At 33.1% G+C, this 15,280-nt stretch overlaps 1 protein-coding gene across 4 annotated transcripts; it reads right to left on the bottom strand.

The window, feature by feature from the left end:
* Positions 1 to 352: 352 nt before the first annotated feature.
* On the bottom strand, positions 353 to 5,636 carry LOC141394143 (leucine carboxyl methyltransferase 1). 4 transcript variants are annotated; one of them, XM_073968076.1, is made up of 5 exons: positions 5,534 to 5,636; positions 4,953 to 5,229; positions 1,726 to 2,151; positions 1,332 to 1,636; positions 353 to 1,230 (listed from the first exon to the last, which is right to left on the bottom strand). In XM_073968076.1, exons 2-5 carry the CDS (start codon positions 5,169 to 5,171, stop codon positions 1,194 to 1,196), a joined length of 987 nt encoding a protein of 328 aa, XP_073824177.1. In that variant the 5' UTR covers positions 5,172 to 5,229; positions 5,534 to 5,636; the 3' UTR covers positions 353 to 1,193. The 4 variants fall into 4 exon arrangements, with proteins under 4 accessions (XP_073824177.1, XP_073824175.1, XP_073824176.1 ...); XM_073968074.1 differs by having other exon boundaries at positions 1,320 to 1,636; XM_073968075.1 differs by having other exon boundaries at positions 5,307 to 5,636.
* Between the last annotated feature and the right edge of the window lie 9,644 nt (positions 5,637 to 15,280).

The raw sequence follows: 15,280 nt of genomic DNA on the forward strand, positions 1-15,280 counted from the left end.
TGTTATAGCGCTGGAATACTTTTTGAGAGCTACCCATTAAGATGTGGCTAATACATAAGCAGAGCTTTTGAGTCAGCTGTTCCACAGGGTCTTCGTATCAGCATTTCCAAAGGACCTTCGGGTCAGATGTTCCGTAGTTAGAAAACCGTAATGCATGCATGACGAACCGTCCAGAGAAGAACCCCCTAATTCACCACGGACTCCTCAACTGCATATATGTATTTTTTTTATTGAAATATATGTATTTTGTTTTTGTTTTTTTAAACGCACACGCAATACGCAAAGTTTTAGGTTTTGGCCTTACAGAAATATTTTTAAAAATGTTTGGTATTACGAAAAATAAAACCATTGATTTGATATTTGAGTAATAATATGACTTTCTGTTTTTTATTAATGAAAATAGACACATAAGTTATTCACATACAGTTTGTAAATTTTCTTTCCTTTTTATGTGGGTATTAATAGGATTGCTCCACAAATTATGAAACTTTTCCTTTACTTGTTAAGTATGGAAGGCGTACAAAAATAAATTAAAATTCTTTTACAAATTTGTATTAGTTAAGGAATATTTATTTGGGATTTCAATAACGAATAAATAAATTAAGCAATAAAAATGTGATTTTTTGTTCATACATATTTCCTTGTGTTTGTGTCAAAATTTGTATTGTTTGGCAAATATTGAATAAATATTAAATCTTTTTATTTTAACTTACTTTTATTACTTTTTAAATTTCGGAAAGAAATAATTAAAATATGACGGACAATGAAGCAAGTTAAATTGAATAATTGCATTGTTACATTGTTAAAAACAATAATGTAAACGAATAATGTGATATAAAAGACTTGTGCCCAAAATGGCATTTATCCATTAGATGTGATTAAAACTTCTTCTTAACAAAATCAAACAAAATGATTAAATATGGGTACTTTTTTATAAATTCAACTGTGTGTTTGTTCACAAAATCTTCCTTCTGATGATTGTTATAGTAACCAATGGGTTTGTGGATTAATAAATGACAATATATCCATTTAAATGATTACCAAAAGTAATGTACAAAATATTTTGTATATACTCTTTCTTGTTTTAGCTTCTTTCATATACAAAATAGACCAAAATGCTGTTGCTCCTTCATCACTGTATGTGAGAAATTTTGTAAATTGTGCAGCCTTTCGTTTCAGCATACTTTGTGTTTTTAGTCGATGTTTAGGGAGGACATTCGTTTCTCAACCCTGTATAATGTGTGAAAAATGAAACAAGAGATAAAGTATATTAATGTTTGATTCACTTTGAATATGAGGTAACAAGGAAGAAATTTTACACGTTAACGCACGTAATTTCAATGTCTTGAAATAATTCGCCTATCCATGCCACAACTAGGCAATAGTGCTGAAACAATTGTACCAACAATTCCCCCTCATCAAGCATTTCTATGCGTTCAATACGTTGACGTTCTGCAGGTGGAATACTCTGATACACTTGAACCATATCCCAGGCTCGACTACCACTCCAGCCACACTCAAGAAATCGACTCATTTGTGTTTCCAAAGAGATACAGGCATCTACACCGGCTAAACTACAACCACGACTACGCAAATTATTAAGCATTACGTCTCCAAAGCGATCGTTCATATTGACCTGTTGTGTAATATTATTATTAAAAAGAAAACAAATTCAAAAGTTGCACATATTTGAAAATAAATTGTAGGGGTTTTTACGTTCCTTACCTGCTCATAATTGACAAATACAGCACTAGAAAACTTACTGGCAATCCACTTAAGTAAATTTCTACAATTATTAGGTTCAATATAGACCAATACACATTCGGCTAAAAATATTGTTGGTAATGTATAATCTACTTCGGCTTGCTGTAATTTGTGGTCAACTTCATCGATATTTCTAAGATCAACACCCATTAGATGATAACTGGGACCATGTAAATCTGTTGGACTCAGTTTGACTTCACCATCCTCGTCGTGTATTTTGGCCAATAATACTTTATTGCGCTTTATGGTATAGCATTTGCGCGCTGTAACAGTTGGAAAATCTAGTTCAATAAAATTTTTTACTTGATGTGGGGTTTCGCGTAAACGAAAATAGAGTGTATCAAAGCCACATCCAAGATTAATGATTTGACAATTTCCATTAGTTTTCTGTTAAAAGAAAAATAAACAGTATTGATTATTGTATAATTGCAATTGTATTTAATGATTTCAACGTCTTTGATGGAGGTAATATTAAGGATTTATATTATTGCGTTTTAACTCAAGAAGTAATTAGAAACCTAAATAAATATTTTTGACAAGCAAGTCTGAACTGTGTCAGTGATAATCACTCCAGTTTCCGAATGTATTACATCAAGGGCGGTCGTTTTTATACCCTTTTTTCGATATTTTAGCCTCGTTATCACATCACGTTTTGATATAGCCTCCCGATTTTCCGTATTTCCGAGGTTTTAGACTCATTATTACACCGACATGGCTGAAATATGGTATCCAGCATAGATGACCAAAATTATTCTTAAATATGTTTTAAGGGAAAAATTAAAACAGCGTTTTTGTTAGATTTTTTTTTACTTTTTTAATAAAACAACCCTTAAATGTTTATTTATGTTGTAACAACATAAAAGAGGAACAAACCAAAGCAACGCTGATGTGCGAGAAAGCCCATCTATGTATTTAGTCTTCGTTTGGAATTTCTCCAAGAAATTTGTCCGATATAGTCCCGATAAATCGGCAACTCTCAATTTCCGGTATTTTACAATTTTTAGCCTCATTAGCATACCGAAATAGTAATAATTTAGTCTTCGTTGGAAGCACAAAACTTTTCCCTAGTTAGTTGCCGCGATAGGTCCACGTTTTGATATAGCCCCCATAGGACGGTACTCCCGTTCCCGATTTAGGTATTTTCAAGGTCTTAGCCTCATTACCGCACCGAAATGACAGAAATTTGGTATTTAGTCTTCGATAGGGGTATAAAACAATCCTACAGAGAATTATCGGTATAGATTCCCGATTTTTTGCATTTCTTGGATTTTTTGTCACATTTTCAAAAATTGTTAATAAAGGGCAATGTTTTGGTGGGGACGCCGTATGACTATGTCGCCCAATTGGAGTAAGTTTGGAGGATTTTGCTATATTTTCCTTCTAAAGTGTGTGATATTTGGTATTTCGGATCAATATAGACCCATGTTTTGGTTTAACCCGATTTAACGTATTTTGAAGGTTTGAGACTGGATTGACTAATTTGTAATTTCAGATTCCTATCGAGCTCTCAAAGATATTGAACATTGATATTACTGATTCGAATTAGCCTTGACGTATCGCAGGAGCTTAGTGCTGTAATAAACGAAAGGAAACTAATTATCCCATCTTCCTTGAATACAACTCGTGGTGGAGGGTATAAAAAGTCCGACCCGTCCGCACTTATCGCCTTTTTACGTGTTTATTTTAAATAAGCTATACTAGTATAAGAGGTACCCCTCTTAGCATCGCCTTGTGCACTAAATGCCTAAGTTCGAGCCCCAGGCAAAACAGTGTAATATTGGTCTACATTTCTTGAGTATTACAACCATATTGATTAAAGTAAAAAAAAGTTGCCCGGAGTCTACCAGCCAAGTCGGACTATAGCAAAAGTTTGGAATAAATAACTGACATTAATTCGTATATACAATTTTCGAATGATTATGATTTCCAAGCTTAGCCTGTGTCTACTCAATGAAATAACATTCGAATATGCCTGATGATCGGACTTAACCACCCGTGAAACGTAGCATAATGGTTGAATGTGTTGGACTTCGATAGAAACCTAATTTTCAATCAATGCACATCTTAGGTCATGACACATCTACTCGAAAGATAATTAATTCAAATATCGATATAAAATGACCTTCGCCTTAATAAGGCCAATATAAAAAACATGTTCTACTCCGACTCCACGAGCACATGAGCAAGTTCGTAATATTCAAATCATAATTGTTACCGATAGGTATATTCTTTTGTGATATAAGATATGAATTATATATTAGAACAAGTACATTTCAGTGCCCCTCGCCGATATATTTGACAGATATTGTAGACCCAGGGGCATAGATTACAAAGACATACAATCTTTTTAGCAAAAATCCATATTTCCCAAATATAGAAATCGATATTCCGTTACTAGTTGACTAAGACAACATGGATAGTATTACGAATCCCTTGAGATTCTGATTACACGATACGATAAAGTTTGTTCTCTTACTTCTGCTGGGTATTTAATTCTTACGAACTTTATTATCCATTCAATACACTACAGTAGAATCGCGATAATTCGTACTTCAATAAATCGAAAATCTCGACAATTCGTATAAGCTAAGCCAATTCCTTCTCATATTAACCTCGCTAATTCGAATTCCTCGATATTTCGTATAAAATTGGCGTTACCTTGAATTCTGAATTATCGAGTTTCTACTGTATACATAAATAAATGTTACTTTAGAACTCCTTTAGCATTAACATTTTTATAGCATTATCCCCAAAATAACTTAACTAGCCTGTTAATTTTATGAAACACAATTGCAAATTTACTATGAATACTCCATTTAAATAAAAATATCGCATTTTTTAACACAGATTTAAATTTGCTACTTGAATATATCTTCACATGACAAACTTTTGGCTATTTGTTAATAAAACTTATTCAAATGTCATCAAGGACATGCAACAGGATATTACAAAGCTAACAAGTCAGTGTCAACGTTGTCGGCAAGCAATAAAAATTAAATGTAATCAAATCTAACTACCATTCTCACATAAAAATATCCTAGGGGCCTGAAACAATGCATTTCTACATGTGTGTGTTTTTGTGTTGTTGCTTGTTCATAATAATTGGCCTTTCCTTCGGGTTACAGAAGCTCCACCCCATGCAAACAAATGCCCGAGGAAGTTAGGCTATAAATAGTAAATATACTGACCTTCAGGAACTTCTCTACACACATCTCAACGCCCTTGACCCTGGCAAAATAGCCTCGATTTATCTCTGGCGCTTTGCGGTCTTGATTGCGCACAAAAAAACCAATATAATCATCCTTCCAATAGCCCAAACGGACAGCACCACGTTTACAATCGCTGGCATCGTCATTGGTAGCAATCACAGCCTCATCACAAGGATGAAATGAACACGGCGGTTCCATAATATTGCAGATGTTTGGTGACTTTTTGACTTTCTTTTTTTGTTGTTGTGGCGTTTGTCTGAAAATAGAATTGCATGGCTCCTTTAAGCAAATCAAACAAACATGAGGGGGGGTCAACATATATTTTCAACCTACAACACTTCACTTGAACTTGTTATGGGGTGTTGGTTTAATGGGCAATACAATACACCAAAATCCTTGTTGCTTATTTCACTGTTTATTTTTTCTTATGTTTTGAATATTATTACACTTCCGCTTATTCAAGCTAGTCAAATAATTAAAGTTGTTTATATAACTATTTTGTTTTTATTTCTTATAATTTCATCAATTTTTATGAACTTATTCTACTGAAATCTCCTTACATCAGGACTATTTCCCGAAATACACAGATGACATTTTCGCAAAAAAATTGACAACTGATTGTGAAAAGAATAACAATTCAAATCAAATTACCTACCGATTGTCAAAGAAAAACAGTGTTGCCCATTTAATGGTTTTTACAATTGGTTTGTAGAGTTGTACAATCTAGTTCATTTGAAAGATCTAGTTCAATAGTCTTATGCCAGACTATGAAAATTTTCATGTACCTGAAAATGAGTTTATAGGTCCCGGCCACACTAAGAGTAATTTCACTGAAATTTTGACATTTGAAACCCAGTGGGTTTGTTAAATCCGGTTATATATAAACGTAATATTAGTCAATTTTTTGAGTTATCGACAAATGTCTGTAGAATTAAAAAGCTTATAATTTCGGTAATTACCGAAATTATTCGGCAAATTAGCGGCCAATAAAAAGTAGTCGAAAAGTTTTACCGATATCAACAGTGTTGTCAATATTTATTTGAAAATGTCATTCATAATTTTGCGTTTTAATGTTACCGATTTTTGTCGGTAAAGCTGAAAACAGATACAACGTTTGATTAAAGTTTTGCGTTGGGCGTCTAGAAAAAACAACAACAACAGGGCGACGACGATACCAAAGTCCAGCGTTTATCTGTTTGCCGGCATATATTTCAAATGAATTTGAATTTTCGGCATCATGCCCAACAGTGTAAAAACGGCCAAAACGACACAAAACTTTACCCAAACGTTGTATCTGTTTACAGCTTAACTCAAAAAATGGGTTAAGCTGAAAACAGATACAACGTTTGATTAAAGTTTTGCGTTGGGCGTCGAGAAAAAACCAACAACAACAGGGCGACGACGATACCAAAGTCCAGCGTTTATCTGTTTGCCGGCATATATTTCAAATGAATTTGAATTTTTCGGCATCATGCCCAACAGTGTAAAAACGGCCAAAACGACACAAAAATTTACCCAAACGTTGTATCTGTTTACAGCTTTACAGAATCGCAATACAGAACAAAAATATTACAGTTACGTGTTTTATTCCATTAATAAAGAAAGATTAAGTTGGTATTAATTTAAGAAAACACGTCCTTTATTTACTAGGCGTTTACACCAGACAGTTTGTCTTCAAATACAACCCTGATTTACTAACACATACATACATTTGTCGTTTGTCTCCCAGCTGTCCATCATTTTTTCACAGACAGTCGGGTGAAACAATTTTTGACATTTTTGTGAAAAAGAAGTGAGATGATAATTCAAATATGCTGAAAACAAAAGAATATGTACAAAAACAAAATGTGTGAACGGAACACGAAAAGGAATCTATGATATTCATTCATAATTTTACAACTGTTTTTGCAGTTGTGTGGACGCCTACGTCACATAGGCAAGTTTTGGGTTTTTGACAATCAATACATGAGCTCAACTGTCCTGTCATTTGTAAACACATTGTTAGGTGGCTGGCAAAAATCGTATGTTGTGTGTGTAGAAACTGCCAATGCGAAAAAGCTTTGCGCGCTTCGTTTTATTTTTTTTCTATCCAGGTCCCGGTCCAACCTAGCGTGAATTTCATTAAAATATTTCATGAAATTAGGCGTTCTTAAATCGAATTCCCAAAAAAAAAAAATTGCATGAAATTATGCGTTTCTAGATCGACTTCCATAGTAGAGTAAAATCATAAAATTGCTGTAGTGGGGAATTCGATTTAATAACGCCTAATTTCATGAAATTTTTTAATGAAATTCACGCTAGTGTAGACAGGGACTTTTATACAGAACAGCTGATGTCATACATGTGAAAAAGCAGATGGTCTGATGACGGCCTTAACACTGCAGGCGTAACTTTATGCATATGTGAACGACATGTTGAACTAGATTGTGAATCGTTCGTTCATGGTACAATAATTTATAAGACAGGCCACAGCTAACAGCTGATTACAATTTTTTTTCTATGGCCTATTCTGTCAAAAGCATGGCCTATGGCCTATTCTGTCAAAAGCAAGGTTGACATTTTTTACTGTTGTTGAAATTATGCAATTATAAAGGTAGATGCATCGGTGAATTGTTCCAAGAAAAGACTGCTTTAACACTATATCTTAAAATTGAAAACAAAGACAACACATTTTATTCGCGTGGCTAAATTAGATTGTAGATTTTTTAATATGTAGTAATACTTGCGAATGAACGATTTGGCAAGTATGTCCATATTTACATTAGGCAATTTTCCTTCCGGCAATTGTCAATTTGTTGGTGAGAGAATGTGTTGAGAGGCAAAGGGTTACCATATGCCTCACCTGTCGCACCATCAAACTGACAATTGCCGCAAAGTAAATTGCCGAATGTAAATGCCGAAATAAAATATTTCGAAAACTAAAGTTTGGGCGAGTTTCTTTCGCTCATATTTTCGTTTGTCCCGGGACACACTAAGATTAATTTCACTAAAATTTTGACATCAAAGTAAAAGAAAATGTAAAATAAAACGGTCTGTTTGTTTCATACGAATATTGCAACAAAGCAAAATTTCAGAACACATGAATTCGTGTACACAAGTTTCTTGAAATTATGCATTTTCCCAAAAAATGCAAAGTTTCACGTACAAATTTCATTGAAATTACTCTAGTGTGGCCCGGGACTTTCTACATACAGAAACAGGCTGTATGTTTCCGGCTAAGTGTTCGTGTCTATGCTATTAGGTGTGTACGATAACTTTCCCAGCAAGAATTACTCAGTCAGTTCCAGCAACCTCTCTCAGTGAATTTTACTCTCTCAAGCAAGAAAAATTGCAGAAAGTTATCGAACAGCATTTTGCAAAAACTCGCAAGAAAGTCAGCTGTTTCCGAAAATGTATGAAATTTGATTTTGTTTCTTTTGATATTTTAAACCAAACGGAACAAAAACATACATTTTAAAATTGCATTTTACTTATTTAATGCTTTAATCCTATCCACAATCTAAAAAATGTGCAATTGTGAAATTTTCTTGGTCAAAAATGTTAACATTTCGAGTTGTTTACATTGAACAGGTGACTAAAAGTCAGCTGATCAGACTTGCAAGTTTTTGCGGGACAAATTTTCCCAGCAAAAATTTGCAAGTTCTCAGTCACAAAACTCTCTCCAAACTCGCTCTCTTTTGCTGGATAATTTTGTTATCGAACAGCATTCAGTAAAAATTTGTACGAATTTGTACAAATTATTGGGTTATCGTACACACCTATTGTTATTCAAGAGTTTATGATGCTGCGTATATCACCCTGTGCTTTTAGACACAAACCATGCATGACATTTGACATATTCATGTAAGAATTTACCAATAGATGGGGCAGCTGTTTATATTTCACGACAAAAATGTTGAACGACTAGAGTTGTTAAGTACAATTACAGAACATGGTGTACGAGTATAAAGTAAAGGCCTAGGTACATAAGAAGCAAGCAGGCGAGGCTTCTTACGTATGCCTTTTAAAAAATCTATCTCGCTTAAAGACAAGATTTTTATGTATTTAATAAGCTCACCAAAATATATGAATATAGGTCTATTCGTTTTCCAGCTGTCGTTGGCATCGACTTCAAAAATGCCATCTCGAGAAAAACGCATTTTAAGAAACACAATGTACAACGGGTTCTTCACATTGAACGGTCATATCTCAGCCAATGTTGCTCCGATCGACTTGAAATTTGAGGCATACTCTATAGTCGCGGTCCACACTAAGAGTATTTTTACTGAAATTTTGACATGAAAGTAGAATAAAGTTTGTTTCATACGAGCATTGCAAAAAAGCAAAATTGACTAACACATGAAACCGTGCACCCTAGTTTCTTGAAATTATCTATTTTTCTCAAAAAACGCAAAATTTCATGTCAACATTTCAGTGAAATTACTCTACTGTGTGAAATTCACGCTAGTGTGGACCGGGGCTTTGCAATCTATAGCAATATTGTAGCCCTAACTAGGCGTTTACACCAGACAATTTGTCTTCAAATACAACTCTGATTTACTAACACATACATACATTTGTCGGCTGTCTCCCAGCTGTCCATTATTTTTTTCACAGACAGTCGGGTAACTTGGCGTTTGCACAAGACAGACTGTCTGCAAATAAAACTCTGATTTACTAATACATACAAACATTTGGCTAGTTGCTTCGGCACTGTCTGGTAATTTTCGTAGACAGTAAACATGGCAATTTTTGAACAAATTAAAACAAAACTATTTCAAATAATAAAAAAGGCAACAGAACTGGGATGCAACAAAACGAAAACAAAATATGTGAACGGAAAACAAAAAGAAATCGATGATTTTCATTCATAATTTTACAACTATTTTTGCAGTTGTCGGGGGCGCCTACGTCACACAGGCAAGTTTTCTGTGTTTGGCAATCAATAGATGAACTCAACTTTCCTGTCATGTGTAAACGTAGGGTAAAATAAAATATTTTACTGCTAAACCTAATAGCCCGTTTCCACGGTACGTCGTTCGTTCTCTATTCGTCGTTCGACCCTCAAATAGGAATAAATTACTTGGTTCCCCATACAAAATTCTGAGAACGAACGAAGATTTTTCTATGTTGTTCAAGTAGAAATACTCTCCGAACAACGATAAAATATGTCCCATCCCTAACAAATGAGAGAATTTATCGAAAAAAATAATTATGACATGTCTAAATTCAAAATTAAAAAATTTGTTGAAAACACAAAAACTTTTAGAAAAAAGGAAAAAGATAAATGAAAATTAATGAACTAAACATTTTATATAGATGCAGAAGGAAGATGGTTGTGTTTCCTTCTCAATTCCACACACATTTCTTATCCATTAGTTCAAAATCGCGTAAAAAATCAGAAACAAAAAGGAAAATAATAACTGAAAGTCTGTATACACAAACATTGTTTTGACATGCCTCTCTCTCTTTAATTTTGAAAATAGAAAAATAGAAAAATATATTGAAAATACAAAATTATTTAGAATTTGTAGAAATAATGAATGAAATGTGTGTAGTTAAATATAGAAGATACATTTAAAGGAAAGTCTATTGTGTTTCCTATTCATTTAATGTATATTTTATGTGTTTTCGGTTCAATTTTTCGTGAAAACAAGGAAACAAATATAAAGGAAATTTTGTTTATGTTTCTGTTAATTACGAATGGTGTCGTGGAAACGGGTTAATTCGTGTACGTCGTTCGACAGGCGAACAACGTAATTGAAACGCTCGTGTGAACATGACATAAATAACGGCGGGACGTACACAAATATTTCACCAACCTACCAAAACTAGAGTTGTACAATCTAGTTCATTTGAAAGATCTAGTTCAATAGTTCAGCTCTTTTAACTGAACTAGTTCAGTAATCTAGTTCATAGTTCACTATCCAGTTCAATCATTCGGATCATATTCGTGCAATCAAACGCATACATACACCAAATAGAAACAAACAATACCCAACATACCAAATAAAAATAAAAAGTAATAGGACTTGAGAATAATATTATAAAAATAGAAAATTCACAATCAATTTGTAACAATGCTTGTAAAACTATTACTGGCACAGATTTTAGAAAATCTGCCTGACTTTTGTTGATAAATTAGTTTTTTGTAGATTTTTTTTTATTTTACATCGATTTCTTAGTTTTTATGCGGTTAAATGTACAGTGAGTGTCAAAAATATTCGGTTTTAAATTTCACCAATAATAACACCTCAGTATTTTAGAATCCCATGCCCAATATCCAAAAAACCAAATACTTAAAAATATGTTGGTCCTGTGGCAATTAAAAAGTGTATGTAACATGGATCCATGGCAACCCTATAAGCGAGAATAACAAAGAAAACGTTGTTAACCCTGTTTTCTATGCGTCAAAAATATTCGGTTTTTGTAACTTTTGATAAATATTTTGCCAAAAAACAGGTCATTATCGAACTTTTTCTGCAATATTAGTATACATTTTAATAATTGCGAACAGAATCTTTGTTCCTGTGCGCAAAAATATCATATTTCATAGCAAATTATCAAAATTTAGGGCTAAGGAAAAAACGCTATTCTAGAAAAGAGAAAACTGTTTATATTTTATTATAAAAACGGCAGAAATAAAGGGAATTTTTGCTTATTTTTGAATATTTAGTCGAATATAGTTTAAATAATTTGCAAAAGTCACGAAAACACAGAAATAATCGATTTCGTGAAACACATAAGCCAGCCAAACCAAGGTCTGGGAGGGAAGGTAGAGGAATCTCCTGAAAAACTACGGCTAAACCGCCCTTAGTTTTCTTGAGATTAGTCACCGAGCCCTAAATGACTTTCAGAAGATAGAAAATATGTACTTACTTTCCAAAAAAATCGTAAGGATAAAGCCTTTCATGGCCTTGTAACAGATCACACACCATCGGCTTACTTACATACATATATCTAATATAAATTTCGCCTTGATGTACCTTCAAAACTTGATGTACATCAGAAACTTGGTGAAAAGGAGTTAGTTTTAAATGTCTAAGCAGGAAAATCTGTATATCACCAAGTTTCCGGCCTTTCTGTGTACTCCAACACAAAAAGTACGAAGGAGCTTCTAGGAGGCATGTATTTATCAATGACTTATGATGTGTTACAAGGCGATGAAAGGCTTTATCCTTACGATTTTTTTGGAAAGTAAGTACATATTTTCTATCTTCTGAAAGTCATTTAGGGCTCGGTGACTAATTTCAAGAAAATTAAGGGCGGTTTAGCCGTAATTTTTCAGGAGATTCCTCTACCTTCGCTCCCAGACCTTGGTTTGGCTGGTTTATGTGTTTCACGAAATGGATTATTTCTGTGTTTTCGTGACTTTTGCAAATTATTTAAACTATATTCGACTAAATATTCAAAAATAAGCAAAAATTCCCTTTATTTCTGCCGTTTTTATAATAAAATATAAACAGTTTTCTCTTTTGTAGAATAGCGTTTTTTCCTTAGCCCTAAATTTTGATAATTTGCTATGAAATATGATATTTTTGCACACTGGAACAAAGATTCTGTTCGCAATTATTGAAATATATACTAATATTGCAGAAAAAGTTTGATTTTGACCGTTTTTTGCCAAAATATGTAACAAAAGTTACAAAAACCGAATATTTTTGACGCATTGAAAACAGGGTTAACAACTTCTTCTTTGTTATTCTCGCTTATAGGGTTGCCATGGATCCATGTTAAATACATTTTTTAATTGCCACAGGACCAACATTTTTTTAAGTATTTGGTTTTTTGAATATTGGGTATGGGCTTCTAAAATACTGAGGTGTTATTGTTGGTGAAATTTAAAACCGAATATTTTTGACACTCACTGTATATCCGCGTTGTGTGAAGTAAATAATTATATCCGTGTTGTGCTAAAATATAATTGCCGATGCCTACAAAATATAAAACAGTGTTAAGAGGCAAAACATTCATTGAACTTTTGAATCATAAAAAATATGAATCTGAAGAAGTTTTCAGGATTGGTGATGTAAATAGCGGTTGTGATGAAACTAGAAGTGAATGCGAACATAGTGAAAGTGACGAAACTACGAATAATTATATATTTGACATTCATTCATATGTTCCCAACCCCATTTTCTAAGGGACACGGAAGATTTCTTTCATATTAATGAGTGCATGCCGCTTCATATTGGCTAAATGACATACTTGTTATCGCCGATTCCGAACGGCGTGTTTCATGGTTGATCCGGAAATGTCGTCTACATTACGCTGGGGGATATTTTGCCACCGTTGGAAAGTACGATGTTTTTGCCCGACCTAAGAATCGAAACCGTGCATACAGAGTGCAAGACGCACAACTATTGCACAAGAAACTCTATATAAAGTAAGTTCAATCTACAAAATTAACTGAAAAAATAATCATTAAATTGCTACTTTTCATAGATGCCGCAACTCCAGCGACACATTCATTCAAGACGGTTAGCGAAAAATCGTATAAAGATGCGAAACAATAGCTCTGTTCCAGAACTAAAAAGTTTTTTAAATTTTTACCACTTTTACACATTTTGCGTTCCCGTACACAAAATTTATATGAAAATCGTTTACGACTTTTACAACTTTTACCACTTTATAAAGTACGGGAACAGGCCAAATAATAAAACCAAAAAAACGTAACTGTAAATATAATTTTTTTAATTATACCATAGAGTGAAAACTTAAATCACTAATCAACTTAATTAAAATTAAAAAATAGCAATGATAAAATACACTACACATTTTGTTAATTTATAACTAAATCTCAAAATTTGAATTTATAAAATTTTAATAAAAATTTAAAAAATATATATAAGCTTGTTTTACTATTACAAGGGTAAGCTTAAGATAATATTAATTGCATAAGCTTGTTCTACAATTACAAGGGTAAGCTTATAAACAAGGGTTCCGTTTCGATTTTTCTACAATTATGACATAAGCTTTTAACAACAAATTTCTCAAGTCTTTTTTAAGCTTAAGGCTTATGTTGGTAAGCTTATTATAATATAATTCTCAAGCTTTTTTGGTATGTTGGGTAGAATAATATAATTTAAATACACCAGAACAAAAGCATTAAATTTACGTGTTTTATTCCATTCATAAAGAAAGATTAAGTTGGTATTAATTTAAAAATACACGTCCTTCATTTAGTTGGCTGGCAAAAATCTTATATTGTGTGTGTGTAGAAACTGTCAATGCGAAAAAGCTTTGTGCGTGTGTATTTCTCTTTATTTATTTTTTTTCTATCCAAAACCAGGCACATGCAATATGGGAATATGTGGAATTTATTTTAGCTCTGTTCCTTTTCGTGCAAGAATCTTCAAGTTTTACCACTTTTTACTCGAAAAGCGTTCCTTTACTTCGGACACCATACAATTCCTATGGGAGTAGTTTTCAACTTTTACTACTTTTGCCGGTTTTACCATTTCCAAAAGTAAAGGAACAGACCATTTGTTGTTGAAGAAATCCTCACTTTCGAACAGCTTTCATTGTACCTTGATCCAAAACGTAAACAAACTCATCACATTACGAAGGCACCACTTAACACAGACGACGGCGTAACTTTATGCATATGTGAACATGTTGAACTAGATTGTGAATCGTTCGTTCGTTGATCGACATACTTGTTATCGCCGATTCCGAACGGCGTGTTTCATGGTTGATCCGGAAATGTCGTCTACATTACGCTGGGGGATATTTTGCCACCGTTGGAAAGTACGATGTTTTTGCCCGACCTAAGAATCGAAACCGTGCATACAGAGTGCAAGACGCACAACTATTGCACAAGAAACTCTATATAAAGTAAGTTCAATCTACAAAATTAACTGAAAAAATAATCATTAAATTGCTACTTTTCATAGATGCCGCAACTCCAGCGACACATTCATTCAAGACGGTTAGCGAAAAATCGTATAAAGATGCGAAACAATAGCTCTGTTCCAGAACTAAAAAGTTTTTTAAATTTTTACCACTTTTACACATTTTGCGTTCCCGTACACAAAATTTATATGAAAATCGTTTACGACTTTTACAACTTTTACGACTTTTACCACTTTATAAAGTACGGGAACAGGCCAAATAATAAAACCAAAAAAACGTAACTGTAAATATAATTTTTTTAATTATACCATAGAGTGAAAACTTAAATCACTAATCAACTTAATTAAAATTAAAAAATAGCAATGATAAAATACACTACACATTTTGTTAATTTATAACTAAATCTCAAAATTTGAATTTATAAAATTTTAATAAAAATTTAAAAAATATATATAAGCTTGTTTTACTATTAC

The sequence above is a fragment of the Musca autumnalis genome, unplaced genomic scaffold (genome assembly GCF_047663935.1).
Source record: "Musca autumnalis isolate F117 unplaced genomic scaffold, ASM4766393v1 scaffold_2, whole genome shotgun sequence".
Lineage (NCBI taxonomy): Eukaryota > Metazoa > Arthropoda > Insecta > Diptera > Muscidae > Musca > Musca autumnalis.